Source organism: Miniopterus schreibersii, assembly GCF_964146895.1.
Source record: "Miniopterus schreibersii genome assembly, chromosome: 16".
In the NCBI taxonomy this organism is placed as follows: domain Eukaryota; kingdom Metazoa; phylum Chordata; class Mammalia; order Chiroptera; family Miniopteridae; genus Miniopterus; species Miniopterus schreibersii.
Genome location: NC_138116.1, coordinates 21177927 through 21205397, shown reverse-complemented (window position 1 = coordinate 21205397; position 27471 = coordinate 21177927). Strand labels below are relative to the sequence as shown.

Here is a 27471-nt window from a genome sequence, read left to right as displayed (position 1 = left end):
TGTTCTTCCTCTCACTTCCCTGGACCTCAGTTTGTGCCTGGATTGTAACCCTGCCCCCTGCAAGTTCCACTTTAGTCTCCTAATTCCCCACCCCTCCTCTCTGGTCTGAACCTTTCTGAGCTTCACCTGCAAAGAGGATAACAGGACCTGTTTGCTGAGTGTGAGGACAGGTGGACCTAGTAGGTGCCTGGCACACAGCACATGCTGACTGAGGTCCCTCTGACCTAAGCCTGCCTTAGTTTGGGGAGAAGGAGTGATACAGAAATCTGTGTTCATGGAAGCTTCTGCGGGAAAGGGCTAGCGTTGGTGCCTCCCACACCCCCACAACACAAGAGAGAGCACTGGGCCCTTGTTGCTTCCCAAGAGATCCACAGACAGCACTGACACTCAGCAGGACAGACATTTCTTTATTAGGTGCCACCTCCAGTAATAGGAAATCTGGGTGGCTGAGGACTCCCAGAGCTGGGTGCACTGGAGCCTCACACCCCAACATTCTTCTGGGCCCAGGCAAAGAAGATGCCCTTGACATCATCCACGCCTGTTCGAAGATGGGCAGGCATGGTGTAGGTGCGTAGGTCCCGCACCTTGTAGCCACTACACACCAGGGCCTCCCTCACCTCCTCCTCACACATGGGCACCACCTCTAGCCTGGCCTCCCCAGCCAGGTACCACGACTCCTCCAGGGCCCCAATGAGGAGGAGGTGCCCCCCAGGCTTTAGCAGTGTGGTGATGTGGTCTAGGGCCCGCTGGAAGCTGGCAAGGTCAGGGCTCACCGCCTCCAGGCAAAAGGCAGACACCAGAGCATCGGCAGGCAGGGGCGCCAGGCTCCCAGCACCCAGGGGCTGGGGCTGGTGCACGTCGATGGGGAGGACCCGCTTCACCCTAGCTCGCAGCTGGTGCTCCTTCTCCTGCCAGGACTCACTGTGCAGGGACAGACAGTGGCGTCAGGGCCAGGGCTCAAGACTGCCCCAGGCTCAGTCCCCTGTTGCCCGCCCCCCCCAGGAGCCACTCCATGGGAGGCCCCCTGTCAGACCAGACCCTCATCCCTTAGCCCTTACCCCTTGCCCTCAATGAGGCAGACATGCTGGCTGTACGCGCTCCAATCAAAGGCCCCAGGCTCTTGCCGCAGCCAGAGCCCCAGCTCCCGGCGGTTCACCTCCAGGAAGTCAGTCATGGTGATATCCTCGAAGTGGGCACAGGCGCTGAGCAGCTGGTATATGGTGGGGCCTGAACCAATGTCGATGAGGGTGCGTCCAGACACCTCACCTGGATGGGGCAGAGGAAGAGGGTCCCGATGCCCGGCCGTCCAGGCGGCCCCTGCCTCAGTCACACCCCGCTCACCTGCTTCTCCCGCCCTCTTCCCTCTCTTCCTCCTCTGTGTGTCTCTATCTGGAAAAAGCATCGGCTCTGGAGTAGGACGAACCAGAGTCGGAGTCCTGGCTTCAACATCTACAAACTTACCTTGAGAAAGGAACTTAACTGTAAAGCTCTACCTACCAGTGAGGAGTACGTGGGGAAATCCTGAGGTGCCAGGCAGCTTCTCCCGGTTGTCTCTCTGGTCTCCCCAGTCTCTGTCTCCGGTTCTTCCTCGGCATCTCTCTTGATCCTGATCTCTCTCCTGCATCGCCCACCTCACCTCTCAATCCTGAGCATCGCCCCCCCCCTCCTGCTCCCTGGTCCCCATCTGGCTCTCTCACGAGCCCCTTTAGCTCCCTGGCGACTTCTTGTCCTCCGGGCTTCAGTTTCCCGGCGCTCACCAGTGGCGAAGGTCTGCGCCAAGCAGCCCAGCTTCCAGGGCCCGACGCCGTCGGGGCTGCTCAGGTCCCCCCGCGGGGGCGCGTAATTGTTACGGAGGTAGGCTCGGGGCTCGAATCGCTGGTAGGCCGAGGCCGCGGCCGCCTGGCCCGGGTGCGAACCGGGGGCTGCTCCCGCCGCGTGACTCGGGTCTGCCGCGCTCATGCTGCTCCCGCGGCCCACCCTGGGCCCCGCCGGCCTCGCGGTCCCTTTATGTGCGGCTGGACCCCCGCCCCGACCCCTCCGCTGCGGGGGCGGGGGCTGCGGAGCTCCGATCCGCCCCGGGCCACTGGGCGCTGCATCTCCCCCACCCCATCCACCTCCTGGAGCGTCCTGGCCGCGGACGCAGACACACGGGGATGTGGGCGGCGACCGCCGCTGGAACATCTGTCCCGGCCCCTGCTCGTCGACTCCGGTCGCCTCCCACCCTGCGCCTCACCTGGGCTGCTCCAAGTCCCCGCCCCAGCTTCCCACCCCGTAACCCCTAGATCCCCGACCGCGCCAGCCCCCAGCAACTCCCGTGGCTCTCCTCCGGCTCCCACAGCCATGCACCCCTTTTGCCCAGCCTGCCGTCCCTTCCCCTTTGGCAGAGTTCGAATTAGCCCTGTCCCCAGTCCCCACTTCCCAGCGCCCTCCTCCCAAGGGCCCAGCGCACCCCCACTTCCCCCAGGCTCCTCTCCTCCGGGACACCTGTCCAACATCCACCCCTTTCCCTGGGAAGGTCACCCCAACTCCCCTTCTCCGCCCCTCCCCCAGGCCTCTTTTTCGTCCTTTCCTACGCCACCTCGGGCCTCCAGCGCCCCCCCTCACCGCCCCCCCACACACTGCAGAAAGGACAGTGCGTTCTGGCTTCCGCCAGGGTCGCCCCGAGGCCCCAGAGCGGAGTTCGCCCCACCGGTCCGATGGCAGCAGCGATAGGGAAGGCGGGCGGCCTAATGCACTTAGCAGACGGAACAGCCGGACCTCTTCCACCGCTGGCTCGGAGCCCGCGGAGGCGGACGGCTCGGGACATTCCGGCCACGTCCAGGGCGCACGACCCAGGTGAGGACAGAGGGCGCGGGGCCATTCGCCAGGCTGCCAGGGGCACCAGGGGGCGCGGCCTCAGCCTTCTGGTGCCAAGGGATTTGGGGTCCCGCCAGTCTTGGGATTCTGACCCCTCTCCTCTCCCAGCCCGCACTCCAGCCCCCTCTGGGGGAGTGGCCAGGCCAGGCCGGGCCTGCAGGTCCAGCTCGGAGCTCCAGATACCAGGCTGTCAAGATGCCTCTTAAACTCCCAACAGGAAGTGGATGCTGCAGGGCCAACTCCACGGTTTTCCTGGAGTGGGACAGTCCAGTGCCGCTCTGCCCTGGGCAGGCTACCGTTCCCTGGCCTGCTCTGTGCCCCTCTGCCTCCCCCCTAACCCCACCACCTTGTCCTAAGGGGAAAGTGTCTCCTTGCTGGGCCAGGCAGCCAGGTTGGAACATGAGTCACCACAACAGCTGCAAGGGTCACAGACAGGAACCTGACTCCCACCTCACCCCCAACTAACCCACCCTGGGATTGGGATTGGAGCACCTGACCCCAACCAAGATTGCTTTTGTCTGGATTCAGAACTGAGGCAGGTCAGCCTTGGGGTCACTGACCCCATCCACACACTGAGGCACGGCCAAGGACAGTCGTAGTGCCAGCTCCCTCCATCTTCTCCAAGAGATCAAACCCTGGATGCCAGCTGGCCTCCTGGGCACTGCCCTGTGCCAGGCGACTGGACATAGAGTCCAGGACTGCACAGCAGTCAAGAGTATCAAAGGGTGACTGGACAGACAGCCCCCTGTTTACAGCTCTGTTCCCCCCAAACATGGGGTGTACCCACTAGCTCTGCCATATTTAGTTCAGATGCAGGGCCTGTTCCCAGAAGTGAGCATGGGGGGGAAGGGGGGAGGTGACACCAATGGGCTGGCCCTACAACCACAAGGAGACATGAAACTGGAACACGACTGAGCATTTATTGCAGCGCTAAGAGGGTGCTGGGGGCTCCACCCTGCCTCTGCCCTCTTCACATCCCCCTTCCCCCGGTCTTCTCTTCTCCAAGCCTCTTTCCCATAGCATTCCAGATCTCCTTCCTTCCCCTCATCCTTCTCTGAAGCTGGGTCACCCCCTCAGGCATCTTTTGTCCCTTCTCCTGGGGCTTGGGGTATTCAGCTATGCTGGCCCCTAGCTGTCCACACTTCGTGCCCACTGTCTTTGCTCCCCTCCCTTTCGGAACTCAGGAGACCCAGGCATCCTGGCCTCTGGCTCCCTCCTCTCCTAGCCCCCAACTTTGGGCAAACTACAAAGCATCCATGGCCAGCAGCTCCCCTCCACGATCCTAGCCAGGAAGGGCCCAGCCCAGGGTGGGCACAGTGGAGGCTGAGTCACAGTCCCTCTCAGCCTCTCTGTGCATCCTGGGACATGGAGCGGGACAGAGTGCGACGAAGGGTGCCTGGCTTGCTGACAGGCACCACAGGGGGCAGCTGCTTCGTGATCTCCGCCATGTCCTGGCGCTCCATACACTGGCCACCCAGGGCTGTCTCCAGTGCCAGCAGCTCCCGCAGCTGGATGGGGGTACCCTCGTGCTCCTCCTTGGTGGTGCCCACCTTGGTGGGGGTGAAGATGGGCAGTGGCAGCACTCGCTGGTAAGGCAGCAGGTACTCCTGCAGCCCTTGGCCAAGGATGCCCATACGCATTACCAACCAGGGGGAACGCTGCACCAGCGCCTGGCACTGCCCCTGTCGGTGGTAGGTCTCATGCCGCTGGGCATCCTCCTCATGCAGGGAGCACCTGGGGAGGAGAGGGGAGGGCACTGAGCTCCTGAGAGCTGTTACCCTTCACTCACAAGCTGGGCAGAGGACCCCCTGGGCTCAAGAGAGGTAACCCTACCTCGCTCTGCCTGGTGGGCACTCTCCTTGCCCCCAGCCCCGGAAACTGTGTGCTCTTGCTCCCTAAGGCTCAGGCAGGGTGCTGTAGGGGAAGGGAGGAGGGACCCCCACCTCGCCAGCACTCACCCCTCCTCAGGCCGTGTGGACAGTGTCAGATCCTTCCATTCAGCCCAGAAGGCCTCTCGGCGCTCACAGTTCTGCTCAGACACCTGGCAGCTCAGCTCAGAAGTGGCCATGATCAGCCTCTCCCTCAGCTCTGCTCCTTCCAGGCCCTTTAAATAGCCCCTCCTCCCCCTCCTCCAGGGGCTATTTTCAGCCCCTCTGGTGTCAGATGCCATAAGAAGAGCCAAGACTCTGATGGGGGACTTTGGGCCCTGGGCGGGGGTTGGGGCACCTGGACTCTGGGCTGGCACCAGGTCAGAGGTCAGCTTCTGAAAAGATCGAGATACTCTGGTGGGGGCAGGGGTCTTCAGAGCAACACCTCAAATGTCTGACACTCCTTGGACACTGTCTGAGACCAGGCACATGCCCAGCCTCGTGCCACCTTGGCACCTGCTGTCTGCTCCATCCCTTCCCCCTCACCCAGGGAGGACAGAGGCTTGTCTGTAAAGAGTCGGAAAGTACAGGAACTGAGGCCCCTCTGAGCTCTGTACCAGGTGGTCAGGCCCCTGCCCTCTGCTCTCTGCTGCCTAGGTTCAAGGACACATCCCTGTGTCCCTCCACAGGAAGGGCCAGTGCAACCACACCCTCAGGTGTCTGCATCTAAAGGCCCAATTCTCGATGGCCACCACCACACACTGGCAGTTCATTCCACACCTGGGAGCGTGGGCACAAACCTTTTCCTTCCCCACAGCCAGTGGTCAGAGAAGTGGTCTCCAAATCCAGCCAGTCACGGTGGAGCAAGTAGGTGTGGGAGTGGCCCCCAGCTTTATTCCCAATACCCCAAGTGGGGTGAAACGGGGTGAGGTGGCAATCCAGGGGCTCCGATGAGTGGCAGTCAGCAGATCTGGCTCTAGCCCCAAATCAACCATTAATGGATGTGACAATGGGACAGTCCCTGCCCCTTTCTGGGCTTCCTTTTCCCCACTTTCTGGTCACAACAGCCTGACCAGAGCTCTGGTCACCTGGGCGGGGCCTGGCCCTCATTCACAGGGAGCAGGATGGCTGCTGGGACAGCCTCGTGGTGCAAGAAGCTGGCACATGGGGTGGTGGGCACGGGGGGAGGAGGAACATGGGAATCACTGGGTGGATGAAGCAAAGGGCACCAGAACAGGCGGTGACAGGAGCTGAGATGAGGATCTTGTGGGGACAGCTGGCACCTACCTGGGGCAAAACTGCATACTCTTGATTACTGAGGCATTATACATGAGTCTTGGTATCTTTTAATCTAATAATAGCCCTGTGACCCAAGAGTCTCATTTTACAAAGCAGGAAATGGAGGCTGAGACGCAGACGTGCCCAGGGTCAAACACAGCCAGGACCAAAACGGGCCCCACTCTGAGTAAGTTGGCTCCTTTGGGAGCCTGCAGGCAGGGAGGGAGGGCAGCATCCTGGCGCTCACCTGGGATCTGACTCTAGTAGAGTGTGGCCAGGCAGAGGGGTATGTGACTGGAGCAGAGATCACAGAGGTGCCTCAGTGACCAGGAAGCCCAGGCCCCACCTCCAAGCCCCCTGCCAGTCACAGGATCCCAGAAACAGCCAGAGCCTGCTTTGGGCACCGCTGGGTCTCTCCTACCTCCTCCCAAGCCCTGGACTGGAGACCTTAGCTTGACCTTCCCTCACAGGAAGCCTGGCGGGCGGTGGGCCATTTTTCTCTGCCCAGTCATCTGCCCAGTGAACCATTCAGGGAAGTGTGTGTGTGCAGGGAGGGCTGGGGGCGGAGTCCAGGAACTGAGCCCCCGCTGGTTCCAGGGTGTGAGAGACTGTGATGTATCTGGCCACGGTGGTGGCTCACTCCTTCCCCACCTGCACAGTGCTACCCTGCCCTTCCCTCAAGAGGCCAGGCTAGATGGTTGCTTTTTTTGAGTTCCATGTTTTTAATTGGCTCAAATTACAAAGGTCCCCAAGGAGGCCCTGGGGGTGGGGGAGAACCTGGGAGTGGCAGAAGTTCACTGACAGCATCCGCCATCCCCACCTGCCACCCACTCCCCCAAAAGTACATGTGGAAAAGGTTCCAGACCCTTTAAATAATCCCCCAAAACCATGATGAGAGAGCAGGCAGATGAAGGGGCTCTTGCACCTTAACAGTGGTGACAAGGCTGCTGGGGCCGCCATCCTGCCTAGGACCTGGGCCTCTCCCACCAGGTCTGAGGCTCCCATTCCAGCCCCTGCCCCTGGCTAGGCAGGGCACAGTGGATCTCCCCTTCCAGGAGGCAGGGATGCCATGTAAACATCAGCAGGACAGACTCTACCTGCCTCAGTGGCAGAGCCTGGTCTAGGTGCCTGACCCCACAACCTGTTCCCGGCTGTGGCACAGGCACAGTAAAGCGTGGTAGCTTGGGGTCAGGGGGCTGCCATGGGAGGGAACTTCCTCCTCCCCCTGCTTGAGGCCAGGTCCTCTGTGGGCAGTCCCATGGGTCCCCTCTGGCTCTGGAGGCTGTAGCGACAGAACCCTGGCCCGCAGGGTAGTGAGGGGACATGGTTATGCCCGGGCCCCCAGCTCTCCGATGCGCTGCCGCAGGTGAAAGGCAAATTCAAACATGGTGGCTGCGAGGCTCTGGTGGATAAGGTACCGAGGCAGGCGGCCCTGGGGAAGGCGGGAATTAGTTCCAGGGCAGCTTGCTCTCGGCAGGGCTCCCTCAACGACTGGCACCGCAGGGAGTGCTCTGGGCCAGAATGCAGGTGCAGCTCTGGAATGCCGCCTGGGCCACCCTGGACCCCTCCCCCTTGGCAGGAAGAACATACTGTGCCCAGGTCTTGGCATGAGCCACACAAACAGACCCAGGAGGGGCTGGGCTGGTAGCCAGCCACCCCTCCTCAGGGCCTCAAGAGTGAGAGGTATGAAACGAGAGCCACAGGCCCTCCAGCAACTGAGGGCAACAAGACCATCCAGACCCTGCCCCAAATCTGAGAGTAAGAAAGGAGATAGAGGGCAGGGGAGGCCCCGAGATCATACAGTAGAGCCCCTCTACTCCACCGAGCCTGCCCTGAAGCCCAGCACCCTCACCTTGAGATCTGTGTTAAGGATCCAGATGAAAGTGCAAACACGGGGGTTACTAGCCGATTTCAGCACGATGAAGCCCCCAGGACCATTCTCTCCCCTAAGGAGAGAGGCACCATTGGGGGACTTCGAAGTCAGGCAAGGCCCCTGACCTGCCCCCCTCCATTCCTGGCCCATCTTGGACGTGGCTGGAAGAAGGAAGGGATCTGCTAGTCTAGCAACTGCTGCCCTACCTGAGGAGGGCCAGAACAGGTGCCCCAGAGGCCACAGCTTCCATCCCCACCCACTGTGGGATGTTCGCACACTCCTACAACAGCCTGCCAGCGTCTGCACACCCCCAGGGAGCTCACCATCCTCCCAGCCCTCAACTACTATGTCCAGCGATTTCAGGTCAACTCTAGCTGTGAGGGGGTGGGCTGGGCAGGCACTTCTCACCCCTGCTCAATTTGGGGAGCAGTGCAATACCGGTGGCTTCCAGGAGGGAGTGCCCTCTCAGATGTCCAGGGCATGGGCTGTATTCATACCCACCCCATTTAATCTGCTCACAGCTCCACCCAGCACTCCTAAGCCCACTCCCTAGGTAAGGAAGTTGGCACCCCAAGAGGAAACGAGCTCGGCCTGTTGCCCAGCAAATTTGTGGTAGTGCTGAGACCAGAGCCCCAGTCTGATACCCAAAGAACAGTGCTCTCTGCAAACTCCAGGAAGGAAGGGGAAGGGTGAGGTTTCTGGGAGGAGGCCACCTGTGGCACTGGAGTCGAGGATTAGACAGAGAGAGAGCTGCAAGATGCCTGGAACAGGCAGCAGGAAAAGTGTACCTCCTCTTTCTCTGGCAGGGCTTCGAGCGCCCCAGAAGAAAGGCAAGGTAGAGGGACAGGGAGAGGAAGGGGAAAGGGGACTCAAGTCTCCTGCTCTGGTTGCCTGGGTCTGGCTCTATCCCCAGTCTACCCTGGAGCTACCCTTCAGAGTGGGTGGCATGGATCCAGACATTATCCCCCGAGTCTCCAGCACAGAGCAGCAATCAGCAGGATTAGGGGCCAGGAAGGGGAAAGCCCGGTGGGCAGGGGCCAGGAAGGGGGCCTCAGCAGGAGAAAGTCCCCAGCTGTACATATTATACCCGGCCTTGTCCTCACAGCCACCCAGGGAGGGGCTGGCTGGGAGAACCCTGGGCAAGGCAAGGCTCACCTGACATATTTGTGCGTTGGGGGCTTGGCGCAGTGGGTGGTGGCGATGCCTGATGACAGGTATTTATCTCTGCGCCGCTCAATGCGTCGGACGTTCACAAAGTCCCTGGGGGAGGGAGGGTCAGGTCAGGGGGATGCCAAGCCCAAGATGCAGGAACAGGAGGCCTGCCTGAGTGGAGGGATGTGGTGGGAACTCACCTGGGGGAGACCACGCCACCTGCAGCCCCCGCAGACACGTCATAGGAAACAAGGGTGTTGTCTTCCACTCGATGCAGGATCTGCGAGCCATTAGGGGAGACATGAGGTGCAGCCCATCCCAGCAGAACCGAGCACCTCAGGAAACAACCAGCCCAGCCTGCTCTCTGCTCAGGTCCCTTTACTAACAGCCATTCCCATTCACGGGGCCTGGGCCGAGCGCTCTGTCCATTTTCCCAACCTTTTCCAGGAAACATTTTATAGATGGGGAACCTGAGACACAGAGCAGTTCAATGACATGATCCAGGTCCCCTGGGGTAACTGATCATGCTAGGGCATGACTGCCCCTGAACTACCATGTCACTTGGCCTCTGTCCTGAGAGGTGGCCAGGCCGTGACTCCCAGTCAGGCTCACCTGGCAGGCAGTCACCGTCTTGTTCCACAGCACCATCCTCTCGGGCTGCAGGATCACTTCTTGGTACACCAGCTCCGCAGGGCAGGGCAGGAAGGCCTGGGGCAGGGCAGGAGAGGGCTGGGTGCTTGGGCACAGCAGCCCTTTCCTCTTGGCAGGGAGAAATCAGCCAGAGGGCCCCTCAGCCTGGAGTCCCAGATGGGGCAGGAGGCTCCAGGATGCTCCAGAACACCCAATTCCCTCACCTTCAGGATGAACGTCTTGCCATGAAAGGGAACCTCGATGGTGTACACAGTGTCCCCATATTCCTGTGGGAGGGACAGAAGGAGAGCAGTGAATAGGGGGTGGGCTGGTGGCTCAGGAATGGGTGACTTCAGGTTTTTAACAGCTCAGGGCAGAAAACTCCAGGAGTCTGGGGATATTTGAGCAGCAGTTAAAAAAAACCAGTGGTTTTGACAAATGTCCACAACAAGGAGAGAAAGGCTTTTGATATCAAGTTAAAAGACAGAAGCATAGCTGTGGCCGTAAGCACGAAGAACCACGTCTCCAGGTTGACAAGTGCTGCCAGGGGAACTAGCCAGAGACAGGGACAGGGATGTTTCCCCTCTGTTTTCCAAGCTCTCTGCCATCTTTTTAGATAATATTGTTTTGATCATGAAACAAAACACCAGACACGGCAGAAGCCTGGCTTCCCCTTCAAAGCTGAGCCTAGGAAGCAGAGCAGCAGGGAGATGAGGGGGAGGAAGGGGGAAAGGCAGTGGAAACATCCAATCCAGCCTGACCTCCTGCCAAGAGGCCAACCCCAGCTCAGACCCCTCTCCTGGGGCAGGGATATGGTTCCAACCCATGTAATCCTTGGGCTTATTTCTCAGGCCTCAGAAAAAGGAGAGAAAACCCCAAACACACATGGGCAGGGCAGGTGGGAGAAAGCTTTCTTACATTACTCTTCTCGAATTTCCAGTTTTCCTCCTGGGCCAAGATCTGGTCCACCACAGCCATGGCCTCCTTCCCCTGGTGGATGTATTCCCGCTCCTGGTCAGGGGTGGGAGGCAGGAGGGGGTCAGCCTGGGCCCTGCACCCTACCTTGTTCATGGCTGGCTCTTTCTCTAGACACTCCACGCACTGCTCATGGAAGCCTGACCCAGCCAGACATGGAGTGTGAGCTGGTCTTCCAGGACCTGAGGGTTTCTGGGGCCAGGAGCTGTGGCTCTGGCTGCTCCCACTGGTTCCCAGGCATGAGGCAGACCAGTGGGCCTGACAGACAGTGGGGTTGACACTCAAATGGGCACTGAGTAGCATTCAAGCTGCTGAGGTCTACCCTCTGCTGGGAAGCCCCTGCCCACCCTGGCTGAGCCCAGCACTGCCCTTCTCTGGGATGCCCACTCCAAAGATGGGGGGGGGGGTATTTGGTGGGGGCACCAAATACCTGAGCAGAGAAGCTTTTCTTCCCAACAACTTCTTCATCTGATTCATTGTCAGACCCTGCAGAGAACAAGCACAGATGACGATGGGAAGAGGTGGGGAGAGAGTGGGGTACAAAAGCCGGATGTGGGGGGGATGGATAGAAGTGTGTGTGGGAGAGGGTTGCTGGCTTTCCCCAGGGAGACCATAGAAGGAATAGAAAGAACAGACTCAGCCTACCTCGCTCCTCACATAGCCCCTCCCTGAAGGCAGTTCCCCCACCCACCAGCCCTCACCTGCAAAGGATTCTGGGGGTGAATAGAACTGGCCCTCGGACAGAGCTCCGGAGAAGAGTAGGGGTCCTCGGGCAACAGCGGCCTGGGCAGCAAGATACCCTGGAGAGCAGACATGGGCAGCCACTGTTCTACACCAAGGACAGTTGAGCATACTGGGGTCCCCCTGCCCCAGGCTCACTCTTAGGCTCCTGGAAGCTACTCAGGTTGACAACTCAGAACTGGCTCTCATGCCTGAAAAACTCCTCTCTTGGGGCTGGGCTGGGATGACCCTCACTGCCTCCCCTTACCCCTGGCACTCACATCGTTCCTCTTCAGCCTCCTGGGGTAGTACTTTGAAGTCAAGGAACCAGGTCTCCAGCCAGGCAAGGACAAAGGAGACAATGGGGAGCAGGTAGCCAAATGCCCCTTTGCTGAGCAGCTGTGGAGAGAGGGGGCTGAGCTCCATGGCAGGGGGTCACCACAAATCCAGAGCAGGCTCCCTCCTGGGACTACCAACTCTGGCATATATCCCACTCCTGGTACCAGCTGCTAGGGGACTCTCTGTGGCACATGCCTCTGAGATAAATTAATAAATTCTGCAGCAGGAAAAACTGAGGTTAGGCTGGAGAAAGAACTTTCTGTTCCTGGTGTTACAGGGGGGCAAGTGGGGGAAGCCAGTGAAGAGGATTCCTTGGAATATCAAAGGAGAAGCCACCTCCTCAGCCCAACCCAGAGAAATGGTCCCTTCTTAGGAGAAACCCATCCCTCAGGCCAGATGCCCACCAGACCAGCAAGACCCTGAGCCACTGACCTCAGAGAGGATGACCTTGACAATGAGGAAGGCACTGGACACCAGCGTGGTGACCTGCCCCGGGGAAGGGAGGAAAGAAAGAGGGAAAACAGAGGCTAGGGAATGAGTCCTCCATCCGATCCCTTGCACCAGCTCCACCAGGGCCCCCAGAGCTGTCGGAAAAGTGGCATCTTACCGCAATCACCCACCAGTGCCGGAGCCGCAGTATCGCGTAGCCCAGGAGCAGTCCAGAGAAGCGAAAGAAGGCCAGGACCTGGGGGAGTGGGGAGCCATCACAAGCAAGCCAGTACCCCCTACCCTTGAAGGCTGACCTCCCCCTCCAGTCCTGTGTCCCCAGGTTCCCTCCCCATGGGTGTGCACAACTTAGGAAACAACAGCTGAGTCAGAGTTTCTTTGGGGACAACCTGGATGAGACCTCCTTGGACCCGAGTCTTGTCTTCTCCCTCCCACTGGGGGGGCTCTGAAGGTGGGACTTCATTCAGCAACCTTTGTAAAGACTAAGGCCTCCCTGAGAATGGGAGCAGAGTCTCCCTGGTCAGGTTAGAATGTGTGTTGCAGTAAAAAGAGAGTCTTACATGTCCCTGTTCCCTCTCTGCTCCCAGAACCCTAAGGTCACTCACAAAGATGTCAAAGAAGGAAGTTTTAAAGTTGTAGTGGATGATCTCCTGCTCCAGGTTCTTCTGAATACCTGTTTTGGTCTGAAAGAAAAAGATACGAACAGCTCTACAGGCAGAACCCAGTCCTTGTGGCTGCCCCTTACCTCTCAGGATGGGGAGGAGGCAGAGGGAGGGTGGAATCTAGAAGAGAGGCTGTAGCTGCTAAGCCACCACCCAAGGGGGCCCCCAAGCACCAAGAGAGCTCAGGCAGAGGCCTGGGACCCCAGCACTAACATCATCCCTCTAAGGATCCAGGCAGCCTAGGCAAGCAGGGCTCAAGCACTGATGATCGTCGACATACCACCCTGGCAGGGGTATATGTGGAGGCCTCGGGACCGTGCAAGGGAGGCACTGGGCCCTATGCCAGTAGGTAAGGCTGGCAGACTGGGTGCTGGGAGCTTGCCTCACATCATTTCATCTCCCTCCCACCACTTCAGTGCTCTGTCTTCCCAGTCAATCACCCATCTGGGTGATGGGGGCCAGAGGTGGGCAGTGATGTCAGACAGAGCCCCACGTGGCAAACCAATTGATTAGGTTTGGGCTTAATGGGCAAAATCCATCACGCTGCCAGAGAGGATGGCATAGAGAGTGAGCAGACTTGTCCTCGCCCCTATCCCTGCCCTAGCCACCCACACACTATCAATGGGACCCCTGAGACCCTGGCTAGGGAGAGAGGGGGCCTGGATGGATGCCAGGAGCCAGACTGAAGCCTGAGTGGAAAGACCCTTCACCACCACCTAGACAGGAGCTTCTAATCTCTGGCAGATGATCCAAGTTTGGGGCCGGGGACCAAAGATACAGATGTTCAGACCACTGAGTCTGAATCTTAGAGCGAACTGAACATCTGGAATCTCTATAACGCTTCCTGGTGATTCTGGTGCTGAGATAGGGAGCTAGCAGTCTGGACAGCACCCCCACTGACACTAGAACAGCCCCCTCCTGCACATCCCCACCACGGGCGTCTACCTCCAGACTACCCTGATCCCGGCAGAGTTTGATGACACCATGCCCTGGCGTGACACCCTACCCCACCCAGGCCCTACTCTTCCTCCTCAGACTGCTCCCTCTTGGGCTCTACAGCCCCTCCCACCCCTAACAATTGCTGTCACCCCACCTTTTCTCTTTACAGAGAACTCTCCCTCAGCCGGGACACCTGCCAGGACTCAAGAGAGCTGAGCTCCAGTCCCACTTTGCCAGTCTCTGGCAGCAAGACCTCATGACCCTGCTGGGTCCTTGCAGCCACTGGGCACTAGACAGTCCGTTAGAAAATGAAAAATATACATGCTCCAAAATACAAAATAAAAGCTACAAAACTGAAAATTAATAAAACTTTAAGTGTCTACCAAGTGAAACATTATATTGACTCTACTAATTGCTAAATCCAGCATTTTTAACATTTTCATTACATTTGAAAACAATTAGGAGGTTAGGTTTTCTCACTTTGCAAGAATTCCCACGTGTGCCTGAGCTATTACAGCCAATATAGCCAGATAATTTCAAAAGTAAAATTATCAACATATTTTCAACTCTTTTCTGGCAAGACAATATATATTGAATGAAGGATGTGGGTGGAATTCAGTGCTTGCTTTGATGTTGGATGGGACCTTCAAAAGGAAGACTGCTAAGACTGTGGAAGCTCTTTGAACTGCCCTGAATCTTGCTGGGCCTCAGCTTTTTCATTGGTAAGATGGTCCCCAAGGTCCCCTGTGGCTGTGGCTCTCTGTCGCTGAAGGTGCCAGCTCATCTCTGTGCACAAAGGACAGTCGTCCTCAGAGCCCTAGTTGCCCTCCAGCTCAGCATGCCCAGAATCAAACCTATCCTCTTCACCTTAAACCAGTCCCTTCTCCAAACTCCTCACTTCTATCAACAAAGTCATCATTTTCCTGTCACCCGAGCTTGGGACCTGGAGGAAGGGCATCTGCCATCCAGAACTCTCACTTTACAGAAGGAAACGAGGGGAGGCTCAGAGAGCTGAGTCCCTTGCTGAGGTCACAGTTAATTCAAAGGAGGAGCTGGGATAGGGCGGAGTCCAGGAAGCCCTGCTCCCACAGCTCCTGCCTCTGTGGTCAGGTCCTGCTCTGCCCGGTCAGTGCCAGAGGTCAGGCCTCACTGCCAGCTGGCCAAGCACTGCACGGGGAGGGGGTGCCGACCCTATACTGAGAGGCAGCTTCATCACCAGGCTGCTAGGTGGCATCTCATCAAACCCAGAGAGGCTGAATGGAGGGGGAGGGGGGGGCCTGGAGGAGTGTCCAAAATGGGGAGGGAGAGCTGGGAGCTCCTGAAAACTGGGAGTTTTTACTGGTTTGCTCCCCACTGTACCCTCTGCTTTTAGCACAGTGCCTGGGACACAGTATTGGCTCAAAATACTTGCTGAATGAATGAATGAAGCCAGAGAGCAATGTAAGGCAGAAAGAAGACAAAGGTTTCAATAGCTCAGTCAGAGCTAGCTGGGGTCTCTCCTCCTTTCGCAGAAATCAAGAATATGAACTCCGGAACAAGAGGCAGGTTCAAATCCGGCCTCCGTGCTTGCTGAGAGACCTGCGACAAATGACTCAACCCCTCTGAGCTCCATATTCTTTCTCTGGGAGGTGAGAAGAGCTGTTCTTCCCAATCTTCATTTTACCTGGAAATCAACCCTCCCATATGGCAGGTGGAATAACTGAGGCCCAGGTGAGCCCCACAATACAGCTTGTGCCCCAGCCTTGAGCACACTCACGTTCAGCTCGATGATCCACAGCAGGGAGATGAAGAGCAGGTCGAAGGTGACAAAGAGACAGAAGGTACGGCGGACATCAGAGATGGCCTGGCGCTTCGCAGGCGGTGGCAGGAGGAAGTGCGATGATAGGCTCTGGTTGTGGGACAGAGATGAGCTTAGGGAGGCCACGGCTGGCAGGCTGCGCTCCAAGTCACAGGCCAAATCCCTGGACAGTTTGTTCATCCTGATGGGCCCCCACCTCAAGGCAGGGAGGGTGGGGCCTCAGCGGCACAGCTGGAGGAGGGAGGGTAGCTGGGTCAAGTCAAGCACATTAGGGTCCTGGAGGTCTGGTTAACCTTCAACCCTTCACACAGGCCCCAGGGGCCCCATTCACTCCCCAACACCTCTGCCACACACCCCCCCAAGCCTACAGCCCAGGGCCCTCTCTGCCCAAATTCCCTCCAGCAGCCTGACTTCCAGGCTAGAGGGGTTTGAGCATCCCTCTTACTCTGTCTTCCTTCCTCACCACCCCCAGCAAAGCCCAGCAGCCCCACGGTTCACCCTTGGAGGGCTCTGAGGTCCTCTCCAGTACCTGGGGGCACAGCCTGCTCCTGCCAAGCCCAGCCCAGTGGTTCAGCCTCTGGTCCTGTCAACAGCCTCTCCTCTTGCCTGCCCCCACCCCCACCCCCAGGAGAAGAGGGCCCCAAGCTCTGTTCTTTGTTTTCCAAGCACAAAGCCACATTCCCTCCCAGCAGCCAGCCCTGCCCTCCACCCACTAATCCATGGCAACTGGGACAGACTTCCTAGAGCAGTCTCTCTTAGTGTTCTGTGGGTGTGGAGGGAGGACATCTTAGTCCCTGCTCTCCAGTGCCACCCCCACCACCCCCATCTGACGCCCAACCATGTCTCTTAACTAGACACTACAGATTGCTCCTAATGGGTGTCTCCAGGCTGCCTCTCGGACCCTGCAACAGCCACTTCTCCACACAACAGCCAGAGAAGCCTTTCAAAACATCAATCAGACCCTGCATCCCCACTTACAACCTCCAAAGGCTCCCACCGGTCAGAGGATAGCAGTACCCTGCTCACACACCCTTGCAGTCCAGGCCCTGTGGGGTGAGGTTCTGCCCTGCTCCTTTCAGAAGGTCTCCCCCATCTCACTATCACTGCCACCCTGGCCTTCTTTCAGGTCCGTTAATGTGGCAGCCCTGTCCCACCTTGGGACCTTGGACCTAGCTCTGTCCCACTGCTGTGTGGAATGTTCTTCCCAGCCTTTTCAAATGACAATTCAAAAGCCCTCTCCTCGGAGCTTCCCAGCCTCCTGTCCCCAGTCACAGTGCCATGTATGTACATTCTTCAGTGGATTCATCACTATCTGAAATGTTTTCTTTATTGTTCTGAAAACTCCATGGGCCTTCACTTGACTTGGTCACTGCTGTCTCCTAGTGCCCAGCACAATGCCTGGAAACTAACAGGTGCTTAATAATTGATTGTTGAATAAATGGATGATCCAGAGGGTCTCCTGGCCCTCAGCAACATGCTGCGCAGCAGAGAGAAGCAGGTAAACCTTAAAGAGAAGAACCAGCCACTACCCAAGGCTGACCCAGAGCTCCACTGCCCATAGAACACTGTGGCCATGGCCGTGTTTCATGCCCACCCACGGCAGGATGGTTCTTCCTGTTCTACAGATAAGACAGCCAAGGCTCAAGAGAGGTGAATGGACTTACCCATCCCTTAACTGCCTGTGCAGCTATGCTGCCAAAATTCTAGTGAACCCTAGAGACAAAAGGGGTCCCAGGCACTCCCTCTCTGGGGCATGCCCCTTGTGGCCCCCAAGCCTAAGATCCCTGCTCCACCAATTTGCTGCAAGGGACCCTAAAAGGCCCTGTCTCCTGGGTGGGGGAAGAAAAGGTTCAGTCTAGAGCCAGAGAGGAGCTGACTCAGTGTGGTGGGACCTGAGCTTCTAGGACTTGATTAAGAGTCTCCCTGAGTCTTCTCACCTGCCAGCACCAGTGGACAGATTTGGGGGCCAGTGGAAGGGGAGCCCTAGATGTTTGACCCTGACGCTGGGAAGGTAAGATCTAACCAGTCTTCCTCTTGATTCACTGTTTCCTCTAAATGTTTGCTGTATCAACTACCTGCCACAGTCCCCTCAATCTACTAGGTCCAAAACAAGGCCCCAGTTTGTGGTCGGCAGGAGGTTCTGAACAAGCCAGCTCATCCATCCCTCTGCCTCTGCGCAAGCCCGAAAGATGGCTCTAAGCAGAGGCACCAACCCAAGGCCACCCCTCAACACCACACTCTTGGGGTTCCCATCAAAGCTCATCCGGAGAGTACTGAAGGAAAGCTGAGCCCAGCTCTGGAAAGAGACAGTCAGAGAAGGGATGTGACAGGCCACTGGCAATGGGACCCCCCAACATCTATCAGCCAGATCTGGTGCGTGCCAGACTGCATGCTCAGCGCATCCCTCACCGTGACAGGGCCTCAGCTCCAGGGCAAGTGACATTTCCTTATCTCTAATAGCACTCTTGTCTCCTGTCAGACCTGTCTCCATCTCTCCCCTTTCCTATCTCACACACTACCTTTCTATCTTTTCTTTGTAAGTGTCTTTGTACCCGCCCCCCTTGCCCATATGTTGTCTCTGGGTCTTCCTCCCCATCTCTCTCCCATCTATGAGTCTTTTTCTCCACCCCCATCAGATCAGTCTCTCCCTCCCCTTCTCTAGTTTTCTCTTGTGTTTCTGTCTGTCTTCTCTATCTGCCTTCATCCTGTCCCTCTCTCCCTGTGCCCTATCTCTTTATCTCACTGCAGGGCTTTATGGCTTCCCTGCTTCCAGCCTGCTCCTGTGTCTGTCTTTCCCCCTGGCTTTTCCCTCCCTTCCTGGGGACAGGACTTGGGTGGCAGCAGCTTGGGTGTGAGACGCACTCAGAGTGGCAATAGCACTGACACTCACACACGCAGACAACCCTGATGAAGCGAGAGACACAGATGAGGGCTGAGAGCAGAGGTGCTGGGGAGCCTGGGAGCTACAGATGCAAGAGCGTGTGGGAGCCAAGCATGGGGGCTCTGAAGCAGGGGTGGGGGTGGCTGGACAGAGCTGGAGGGGGGTGTTTCTCTATCTCCGTCCCCCATGAAAGTAGCTCAAAGCCCAAATAAGAGAGAGCTTGTGGTAGAATGAGCCCCAGTCAGAAGTTAAGACCTGAGCCCAGGTCTTGGGGCAGCTATTAATCCTGAGTAACTTTGGGCAAATCCTTCTCACCAAGGAAAAAGGTCAGTGGTTTTTTTACACACACACACCCTTTTTAAGCAAGAGAAACTTTAAAATAAAATAAAACCCTACCTGGAACCTCAATATATGAAACATAAAAACAGGACTGTTATGGGTCCTCCCCAGAAGGTGGCCACAGAAAGCCCCACCAGTCAGACTTTCTACAAACTCGGGGTGACTCCTTGGCACACTCAGTCAAAGGACATCAAAAGGCCTTTCAGCTCCTTCAGACCACCTGTCAGTCTAAGAGGTTGAAACCATCCTGGCCTGGAACTGCCCTTAACAGTCCCCAAAGCCCTTGTTCTCTGGCCCCCTGGCCCTTGAGGGCAGAAGGTGGCAGAGCCAGCAGAACAGCTAGGCGTGCCACCATGCCCACCCTCCTGATGAGGGGAAGGCAGGCGTAAGTGCTGTGAGCTGGAGACAAGCAGGGCTGACATCCAGCCCCTTGGGAGCAACACCTCCCTCTCAAGCCCACCACCTGCTGTCACCGGCCCCTCCCAGTTGCCTTCAGAGGTGTTGGGAGTGGAATAGCATGTGTGGCGTGAAGGAGTCCGCCTGAGTTGGCTGCAGACTTGACATTCAATGTATTTATGGAAGCTGAGCTGCTAAGGCTTAGGGAGAGGAGGGAATGAGGGAGGGAAGAAATTGGAGGTCTTATCATCCTAGATTAGAAGGGGAAGAGGGGTGGGAGGAAGAGGCAAGTCAGGTCTCTAGGCAAGGTGGAGAGCTAAGGAAAAAGCCCTCACCCCACCCCCCAGGTCCCCAGGAAAGGCCATTACTGCCAGTGCAGCAGGAGCTTTGGGTGGGGTCCAGGACTCACAGCAGACAACAGGCAGCTGATATCCCGGAAAGAGAACTGGACTATGAAATCACAGTTCAAATCTCAGTCCGCCCTTAACCAGCTTTGTGATCTGGGCCAAATATCACCACTCTGAGATTTGGTTTCTTCAGTTGCATTAAATAAAAGCAACAATAAAATACAGTAAGTTTTCACTTAACATCCTCAAAATGTTCTATGACTTTAAGCAAAACTGTGCATAATGAAACTAATTTTACCACAGGCTAATTGATATAAACAAGAGTTAAGTTCCTGCGGCGATGTTATAATGAAATGATATTGAACCAAATAACGTTTATTTGAGGACCTACTGTACTTAATGCCACAGAACTATATACTTAAAAATGGTTAAAATGGTAAGTATATATTTTACCACAATAAAAAAGGCAACAATAATTGCTACCTCCTAGGGCAGACATCCATATGTGACATCTATATGGCAGGAGCTTTGAGATGGAACAAATAGCTGGCAAGACCATTCAGATGAGAGAGAAATTAAGTGTGTGTGTGTGTAGGGGGGACTTATTACACTATAGTGACATGTAATAAAATCACCCCAAAAACCTTTGTTAAAATCTGAGCTCTATAATTCACCTGCCAGGTGTTCCAGGTGTCCCAGAGCAAGCTCTTGGAGCCTTCAGTCCAAGTTCCCTCATCTATATATAAAAAAGGCCAAGGCAGCCAGGTGGCTCAGTTGGTTGCAGCATTAGCCCATACACCAAAAGTCTGTGGGTTCAATTCCTGGTCAGGGCACATACCCAGGTTGCAGGTTTGATCCCTGGTCAGGGCATGTATAGAAGGCAACTAACTGATGTTTCTCTCTCACACTGTTGTTTTTCTCTCTCTAAAATCAATAAAAACATATCCTTGGGTAAGGAATTAAAAAAAAAAAAAAAAAAAAAAGGCCTAGATACTCCAACTCAGGCCAAGATGAATTCCCATGTGGGGTGTGGGGAAGGAAGTGAGAGGCTGTCCTGGTTGCCTGCACAGGCTTTCAGGGAGTGCCAGGACTGATCTCTGATACCCCTTCCCACTGGTGCCTGGCCCCACTGCAGTTCCAAGCTCCCGTTCCCTCTCCCAGTCACCCCCAGGTCCCAATTTCCACAGTTCTTAGGTAGCAGGGGTACAGAAGGGGTCCTTGTCAGGTCTCAGTCACACCCCAGGCCAGAAGGTGCAGCTATATCTCTGCAGCTCTACACCTAGTAGCCTATAGCTCCTGGCCAGTGTTTCCTGGCCAAGGCAAGTCAGCAATTTGAATAATGCCTCTTAATCACTGTGCAAGCCTCAGAGGCTACATCTGGAAACTGGGGGTACCTCTCTCGATCCTGGGCTGTCTAGGACATCAGAGAAGATAGCAATGCATAGGAAGAGTGTAAAACAGTGCCTGGCACTAGAGTAAGTGCTAAACACACATTCACCACTGCCACCACTGCCACCTCTGAGTCTTCTAGCCCTTCCTACCTCCCAACCTCCTCTGAAGAGCTGGGCCAAACTGTGCAAGTTCTGGCTCCTTTGTTCCAAAGAACTGTGTTCTGTGACCCTGGGGTAGAAGAACAGGTCTCATCTATATCCAGAAATAATCCACATTCTGGGCAGTGTGGATTCTGCAGACCATCTAGACAGGCAGCACAGAAGAAACAAATCCAGGCAGTGGCCTGTGTGGTATCCTGCAGCACCCTCTCCTTCACTCATCATATCCCCCACCAGGAGCTATGGAGATGAGAAGGGGATGGGGAGACTGAAGCTCAGAGAGGCCTGCCCACTCTACCAGCCAGGATGGAGCAGGGTTGACCCCAGAGGCATGCAGGCTTCCCTCTGTGCTGGACTGGGGCCCACTAAACCCAAAAGTAGCTGCTGCCTCCAGAGCTTCTGCTGGCCAGGGAGCAGGTGTTAAAAGACCCCAAAGAAGTTAACGGCAACCCAGGTGGGCCTGTGAAGATCCCAGGGTTCTACCTTCCACATCCAAACCATCAGCAAGTCCTGTCGGCCCTTCCTTCAAAATCCAGCCAGCATCTGCCCACTGCTAACCATAACCACCACCATCACCATGCCCCAGGCCTCATCTCTCATCTGCTATAGCTTCCTAACTACCTCCCTGTCCTTGTTCCAAGTCTATTCTGAACACAGCAGCCAGAGCAATCTGGGAAAAGTCTGACAATACCTCCCCAATGCCCCAAACCTCCAATGGCTTCCAGCTCACCCAGAGTAAAGGCCAAAGTACCTACCCTGGCCTCTGAGCCCCCTCTTCCCCTGGCCTCTTCCCCTTGAACCCTCTGCTGCAGCAGTATGAGTCCCTCTCTGTTCCTTGGACACATCAAGCATGCGCCCACCCCAGGGACCTTGTACCTACTGTCCTCCGTCTGGAGCTCCCCTCTAGGACTCTGCATTTTCCCTTCCTCTATCTGGTCTCTCTGTAAAAGTCCCCTTGAAGAGAGGCCTTCCCTGAATTCCCTATTTAGCCCCACCCTTTAACCGCTCACCCTGCTTACTCTCTCTCCACAGCACTTGTTTAGCAGTCTGTGTTTACTGCCTATCTTCTCCCACTGGGACACAAACTTCATGAGAGCAGGAACTCTCAGTGCTCTGTCCACTGCTATGTGCCCAGGACCCAGAACAGTGCTAGGATCATAGTAGATATTCAGGAAATGTGTTGAAGGATTATTTACACCCTTCCCCACTGGAGCACATGCACACACTCACACCCTGCCAAGTCCAGACCATCTCTCCTGGAGCTGGGTTTTACCCTCTGCTGGTATCTTGCCCTGTCCAGAGCCCAGACACCTCCTCCACTAGCTGGTATGGGGAAATGGTTTCCTGGATGCCCTCAGGCAGGGTGGCTGCTCCCCTCCACTTCCCTGAACCTGGACTTGCAAGAAGACTGGAGGTGAATTAAATTCCTTGGAGAGCAAAGGTCAAGGCAATGGAGGAAGGGCTCAGCAAGACACCAGCGTTTCTCTCTTGCTATGTGGGGTAATACCCTTACCCCAGTACTCTCTTGACCACTAACTGCTCCCAGGACACCATATGGCCGGCTGGTCTTCCTCCTGTGCCTCTACTCCCCCTGTTCCCTCATTCTAGACCCATCTCCTCCCCTTGGGGAAAAATTCTGACTGATGAGAACAGGTCAGACATCACCTCCTGGGCAACGCCTCCCTGGCCCGCTAGGCTTCCCCAGCTCCAGATCTCAGGACTCTGGCTCAGCACTCCCCTTACACGACTTGAGCCTCAAAGTCATCTCTCCTGGAGCCCTTGAGGCCCAGGTCACACTGCCTGGCCAGGGCACATATCCAGTAAGTTCACTGGTCTGTGGATCCATAATGCCTACCCTGTAACAGGAGAAAGGGCATGGGTCCAAACCCCAAGGCTATTCTTCATTAGGCTGTGTGCCTTTGACCACATCACTCTCTGAACCTCAGTCTCCTTATCTATAAAATGGGGACAGGACAGTATAGTGCCCATATCACAGAGCTATTAAAAAGGATTAGAAGTAACACATGCAAAGTGCCTATGCCTAATTAGCAGTAACTGTTACTACTATTAGGGGCCATGGGTACAGTGTTAGAGGCAGGGACCTGGGCCAGGCATGCCTAGGCATGTCCAGTGTACAGCACTTCTGCCCACACTGAGGGTTCCATCGGTACTGCTGGATTGAGGAATGAGCTCTGGTCTCAGGGAGCTGACGCAGGATGGCACATATAAGGCTCTCCGTAACTCAAGGCTCAGTGGCTCCTGCCATCAGCCTTGGCCCAGTTGGCTGCCTGGCTCCTACTCCACCCCACCCACAGAGGGTTTGAGAAGTTTCCTGGACAAGTAAAAGTTCAAAGAGAGGGCACCGCCGCAGTGACAAATGAGATTGCAAAGCAAGGCCAGAGCCTGTTTCTCCCTTCCTTCTGGGGAAGTGGAAAGGGAAGAGTCAAGCCAAAAACAGAAACTGTATTCACCACGGTCCCCTCCCCTCCCCTCCCCAGCCCAGGAGGTTCTGCGGTAGTTTACTGGAAAAGCCTAACAAACTGAGATCCACTCAGCCCTCCCGCGCGTCCACAGGCTAGGCCATGTTAAGTGTCGGGAAGCCCCCAGCTCTGTGATTCTATGACCCTGGCCCACTCAGGGGTGGAGAGTCAGGCCCCACTCCGCCCCTTATTGCTGTTGGGTAAAACCCAGGGCTAATGAGAACAAGTTCCCGAGGTCAGTCTGGAAAGGGCCAGTCATTTTCCGGAAGGATCTCAGTCTTACCAGTTCACGCAAGGGAAGGTCCCCTGTAGGGGTAGGGGTGGTTCAACTCAGACTCCTCCCAGCACCAGCCCTGAGATGAAAGCCAGGATCAGTCACTTCCCAGCCAGAAAAAGTTCACAGCTGGGATACACAACTGGTCAGAAGGGGTGGCCTCCTTGTCCTTTGTCTCACTGATGGCCCAGTTGCCCCTTTGGGGGCTAGGACTCTGAGGCAGTTTCAGGACACAGTTATGGACTTGGTATCAGGAGACAGCTCTTAAGTCCCTGCTCAGTGACCCTGACCTTACCTGCCAAATCTCAGCTTCCTCATCTGTAAAATGGAGCCAACAATCTCTGCCACTCAATGGAACAAGTATGAGCTGTCAAATGTACAGGATTTTTGGTGTCATCTGCACAAGTCTAGGTGTATGAGAACACAAATTAACGCAGCACACACATACTAGAGCCTACAATGTGCCAGACACTGCTAGTCCCTGGGGACACTCAGCAGCTCCCGGTCTGGTAAGGGAGGCTGACAAATAAATAATAAACTGTGCTATGCTGAGATCAGCGCTTTTAAGGAGGAACAAACAAAAAGGACTGTAGGCTCCCAGAAAAAGGAACATCTGACCCAGACTGGAGTGTGTGAGGTTGGGAAAGCCACAAAGAGGAGGAGCCATCTGATCTAGGCCTTCAAGAATCTTTGCATCTAGCCCAGCCGGGCGTGGCTCAGCGGTCGAGAGTTGACCAGGATCTAGGCGATCAGGGTTCGATTCCTGGTCAGGGCACATGCCAGGGTTGCGGGCTCGATCCTCAGTCAGGGGCGTGCAGAAGGCAGCTGATCAATGACTCTCTCATCATTGATATTTCGATCTCTCTACCCCTCTCCTTTCCTCTCTCTGAAATCAATAAAGATATATTTATAAAAAAAAAAAGAATCTTTGCATCTATCCCTGGAGGCAAGGAGGATGAGCATTCCAGGCACACAAAACAGCAGGGAGCAAAGGCCTAGCCTCTGGTCTAAAGCACAGACCCGGCCCACAGACTGAGCCTACTGCAGGGGGCTTGCCCCCAAACAACTGGTACCAGTACCAGGCCTCTAGACCATGCCAGGGCATGGTGCCTGCAGGTTCCTAACCCAAGGGGCACTTCCTCATGGCCAATTGAGGAAAGGAATCCTCAATCTCAGCAGAGGAGGCTGCCTCTGCCCTCCTGCCCAGCTCAGAACCACCCCCCAACAGCTCAGTTCAGAGGACCCAGCTCTTCATTCTCTGAGCCCACCAGAGTTTCCACCTCCCTCTGGTAAACTCATTCTCTTGCACTGAGGCCCCCTCATTAATTTTCGGCAATTGTGGGCCTTTCTCTGACTCGGGTTCCCAGAGCTCTGTGCACTTTCTCTGGAATTAATGCTTGCCATGTAACATTATCCATTTTCAAATTCATTTACTGAGCAGACTGACATCAGGTCTGGGTCTTTTTCACTCTTAAATCCTCACTCGATAAATCCAGACCCTGCCCCCAATGCCCTCTACCACAGCATTTTACTTATTGACAAAAAGCCAGGCTTTCAGGCTCTGGGACAGAATAAATAAACCACATCAACTGTCCTCAAGCAGCCTATGAAATTAAAAGCTATAACCACTGCTCTATATTGTTCTTATATAAACAATAATAGGTAACACTTATTTACTGAGCACTCATGTGCTCACTGTGTTAAGCCCTATATACACCTTGTTTCATTTAATCTTCACAATAATTCTGTGAGGTAGGCACATTACTATCTCCCTTTTACAAATGAGAAAATTGAGGCACTGACTTCATCAGAACCTGATGAAGGGAAGCCTGATTCAGGAGTCTGCATTCTCAACCACTATGCTATTACGAACAGGGTGCTGCAGGGACATAGGAGTATTTAGCCTTGGGGGTTGGGGGAAAGGTGATGCAGAGGCAGTGTTGCCTGGGCAGAGCACTCCGAAGGACAAGTAGAAGGTAGTGTGGCAGATAAGAGGAGAAGGGGCTTTCTAGGTAGACAGGCTTGTGTGCAAAGACATAGAAGCACGAGACAGCAAGGTATGGGCAAGTGCAGCCTGCAGTGCCATATTACTGCACCTTAGGGTGCACAAAGGAGATTCAGATCACAGAGAGTTCTCTAAATTGTGCTAGGAAATCACCCTTTCCCATAGTTAATGGGAATCCATCAAAGGGTTTTAAGCAAGGTAGTGATACTATGAGACTTGTGTTTTAAAAGGATCACAAGAGTTACAATTTGGAGACTGGGTGCAGGCAGCCAGGGTTGGAAGTTGCTGGGAAGCCACTGCAATCACCTCGGTGAGAAACACGTCAACAAAGGTGAGAACAGAAAGAAGTTAGCTGAGCAAGGTCTGGTATTAGATGTGGGAATTGAGGGAGAAGAGAAACTGAGCTAATGCCGAGGTTTTTCGCTGGGATGGGTGTGGCAAGGGAAGAATGAGTCTGCAGGGGAAAAGACGACTTCAAGTTCAAACACAGCGAGCTCTGGCTAAAGCGAAACTGTCCACTTGGTCGGCAGCCGGATGGCCAAACCGGGGGGTTCCAGGGAGTGGCTGCCCTTACGCTGTGGATCTGGGTGCGTTTCGGGTATTTAAGCAGTATAAAGCCGAAGCCCTGGGCGCAGAGACCAGCCGGGCCCGTGCACCGAGCGAGGAGCCGCGGCGGAGCGGCTCGGGACAGGCACTCCCACGGTCGGGGCAGCGGGCAGGGAGTCAGCTGCTGCCGGGGCACGTGCAATTATGCAGTCAGGAACGAGTGTCACCGCTGCTGTGCGCCTCTACGAACTCCAGAGAGATACTTTAAAGGGCCCTTTTTATGTCAATTAGAAAAACATTCCAAAGGAAGTTGAGGGAGACCGGATGTCAGCGAGACGCAGACCTCCCGGGACGCGTACATATTTCCCTTCTCAGTAGGAAACCCTGACCCCTCCCCATATCCAACTCCTGCCCTTAAAACCCAGACACCGTCCCCCTCGCCTCTCCCCTCACAGTGAACAGGGAGGCTCTAGGGGGCGACCCGGGACGCCCTCTCCGGGCCCTCAAGGGTGGGCGGGCGGCAGAGGGTCTGAGGCGCCGGACCCGGCACCAGACCGAGCGAGGCGGAGCAGAGGAAGGGGGCGGAACCTGGGGCGCGGGGGGTGCGGGAAGGGTCGGACGGAACCAAGAACGGACACCGGGCAAAGGCGGGATCCTCCAGCAAGACACAGTCCTCGCGGGACTACCCAGCTCCAGTGACCTCTGCTGGACCCACCTGCTGCATGTCAGCCACCGGCTGGCTCTTCTTCCCCAGCCACAGTCAGCTCCGCGGCCCCGGCAGCGCCTCCGAGCGGAAGGGGATCTCGAGGCAGCAGCACTTCCGCCGCTGAGTCCGCCCCGCGGAGCAAACGGGGGCGGGCGTAGGACCGCAGCCCCGCCCCCTCGCCCTCCAGCCCCCCGCCGCCAGGCCCGGAAATGGGGGCTGCTGCTTAAGGCGGACCCCAAGAGGGTCCTCCTGAGAGTGGGGGAATGCGAGAGGAGCCCCGGGGCATCGTCTTTATTGGACCACATAGGCCTGGCACAGTGGAAAAAAGGGAACCTCCTGAGAGGAGGCCTTTGGTGCCAGGGGGACAGGATTTGGAGGAATCCATCCACAATCACTCTTGAAGCACTTTT

The 27471-nt window shown here is 56.0% G+C and overlaps 3 protein-coding genes across 4 annotated transcripts; all 3 read right to left on the bottom strand.

Annotated features, from left to right (window-relative positions):
* Positions 1–387: 387 nt before the first annotated feature.
* On the bottom strand, positions 388–2232 carry PNMT (phenylethanolamine N-methyltransferase). The gene is made up of 3 exons (XM_081115590.1): positions 1758–2232; positions 1059–1266; positions 388–921 (listed from the first exon to the last, which is right to left on the bottom strand). Exons 1-3 carry the CDS (start codon positions 2179–2181, stop codon positions 480–482), a joined length of 1074 nt encoding a protein of 357 aa, XP_080971716.1. The 5' UTR covers positions 2182–2232; the 3' UTR covers positions 388–479.
* Positions 2233–3757: 1525 nt separating this feature from the next.
* TCAP (titin-cap) lies at positions 3758–5814 on the bottom strand. Its single transcript, XM_081115589.1, has 2 exons — positions 4815–5814; positions 3758–4590 (listed from the first exon to the last, which is right to left on the bottom strand). The coding sequence occupies exons 1-2, from the start codon at positions 5024–5026 to the stop codon at positions 4197–4199; spliced, it is 606 nt and encodes a 201-aa protein (XP_080971715.1). The 5' UTR covers positions 5027–5814; the 3' UTR covers positions 3758–4196.
* Positions 5815–6710: 896 nt separating this feature from the next.
* STARD3 (StAR related lipid transfer domain containing 3) lies at positions 6711–27146 on the bottom strand. 2 transcript variants are annotated; one of them, XM_081115587.1, is made up of 15 exons: positions 27071–27146; positions 15496–15768; positions 12744–12821; positions 12299–12376; positions 12124–12177; positions 11634–11751; positions 11334–11432; positions 11063–11118; positions 10576–10668; positions 9882–9944; positions 9640–9735; positions 9228–9307; positions 9031–9135; positions 7855–7948; positions 6711–7434 (listed from the first exon to the last, which is right to left on the bottom strand). In XM_081115587.1, exons 2-15 carry the CDS (start codon positions 15715–15717, stop codon positions 7330–7332), a joined length of 1341 nt encoding a protein of 446 aa, XP_080971713.1. In that variant the 5' UTR covers positions 15718–15768; positions 27071–27146; the 3' UTR covers positions 6711–7329. The 2 variants fall into 2 exon arrangements, with proteins under 2 accessions (XP_080971713.1, XP_080971714.1); XM_081115588.1 differs by lacking the exon at positions 11334–11432.
* Between the last annotated feature and the right edge of the window lie 325 nt (positions 27147–27471).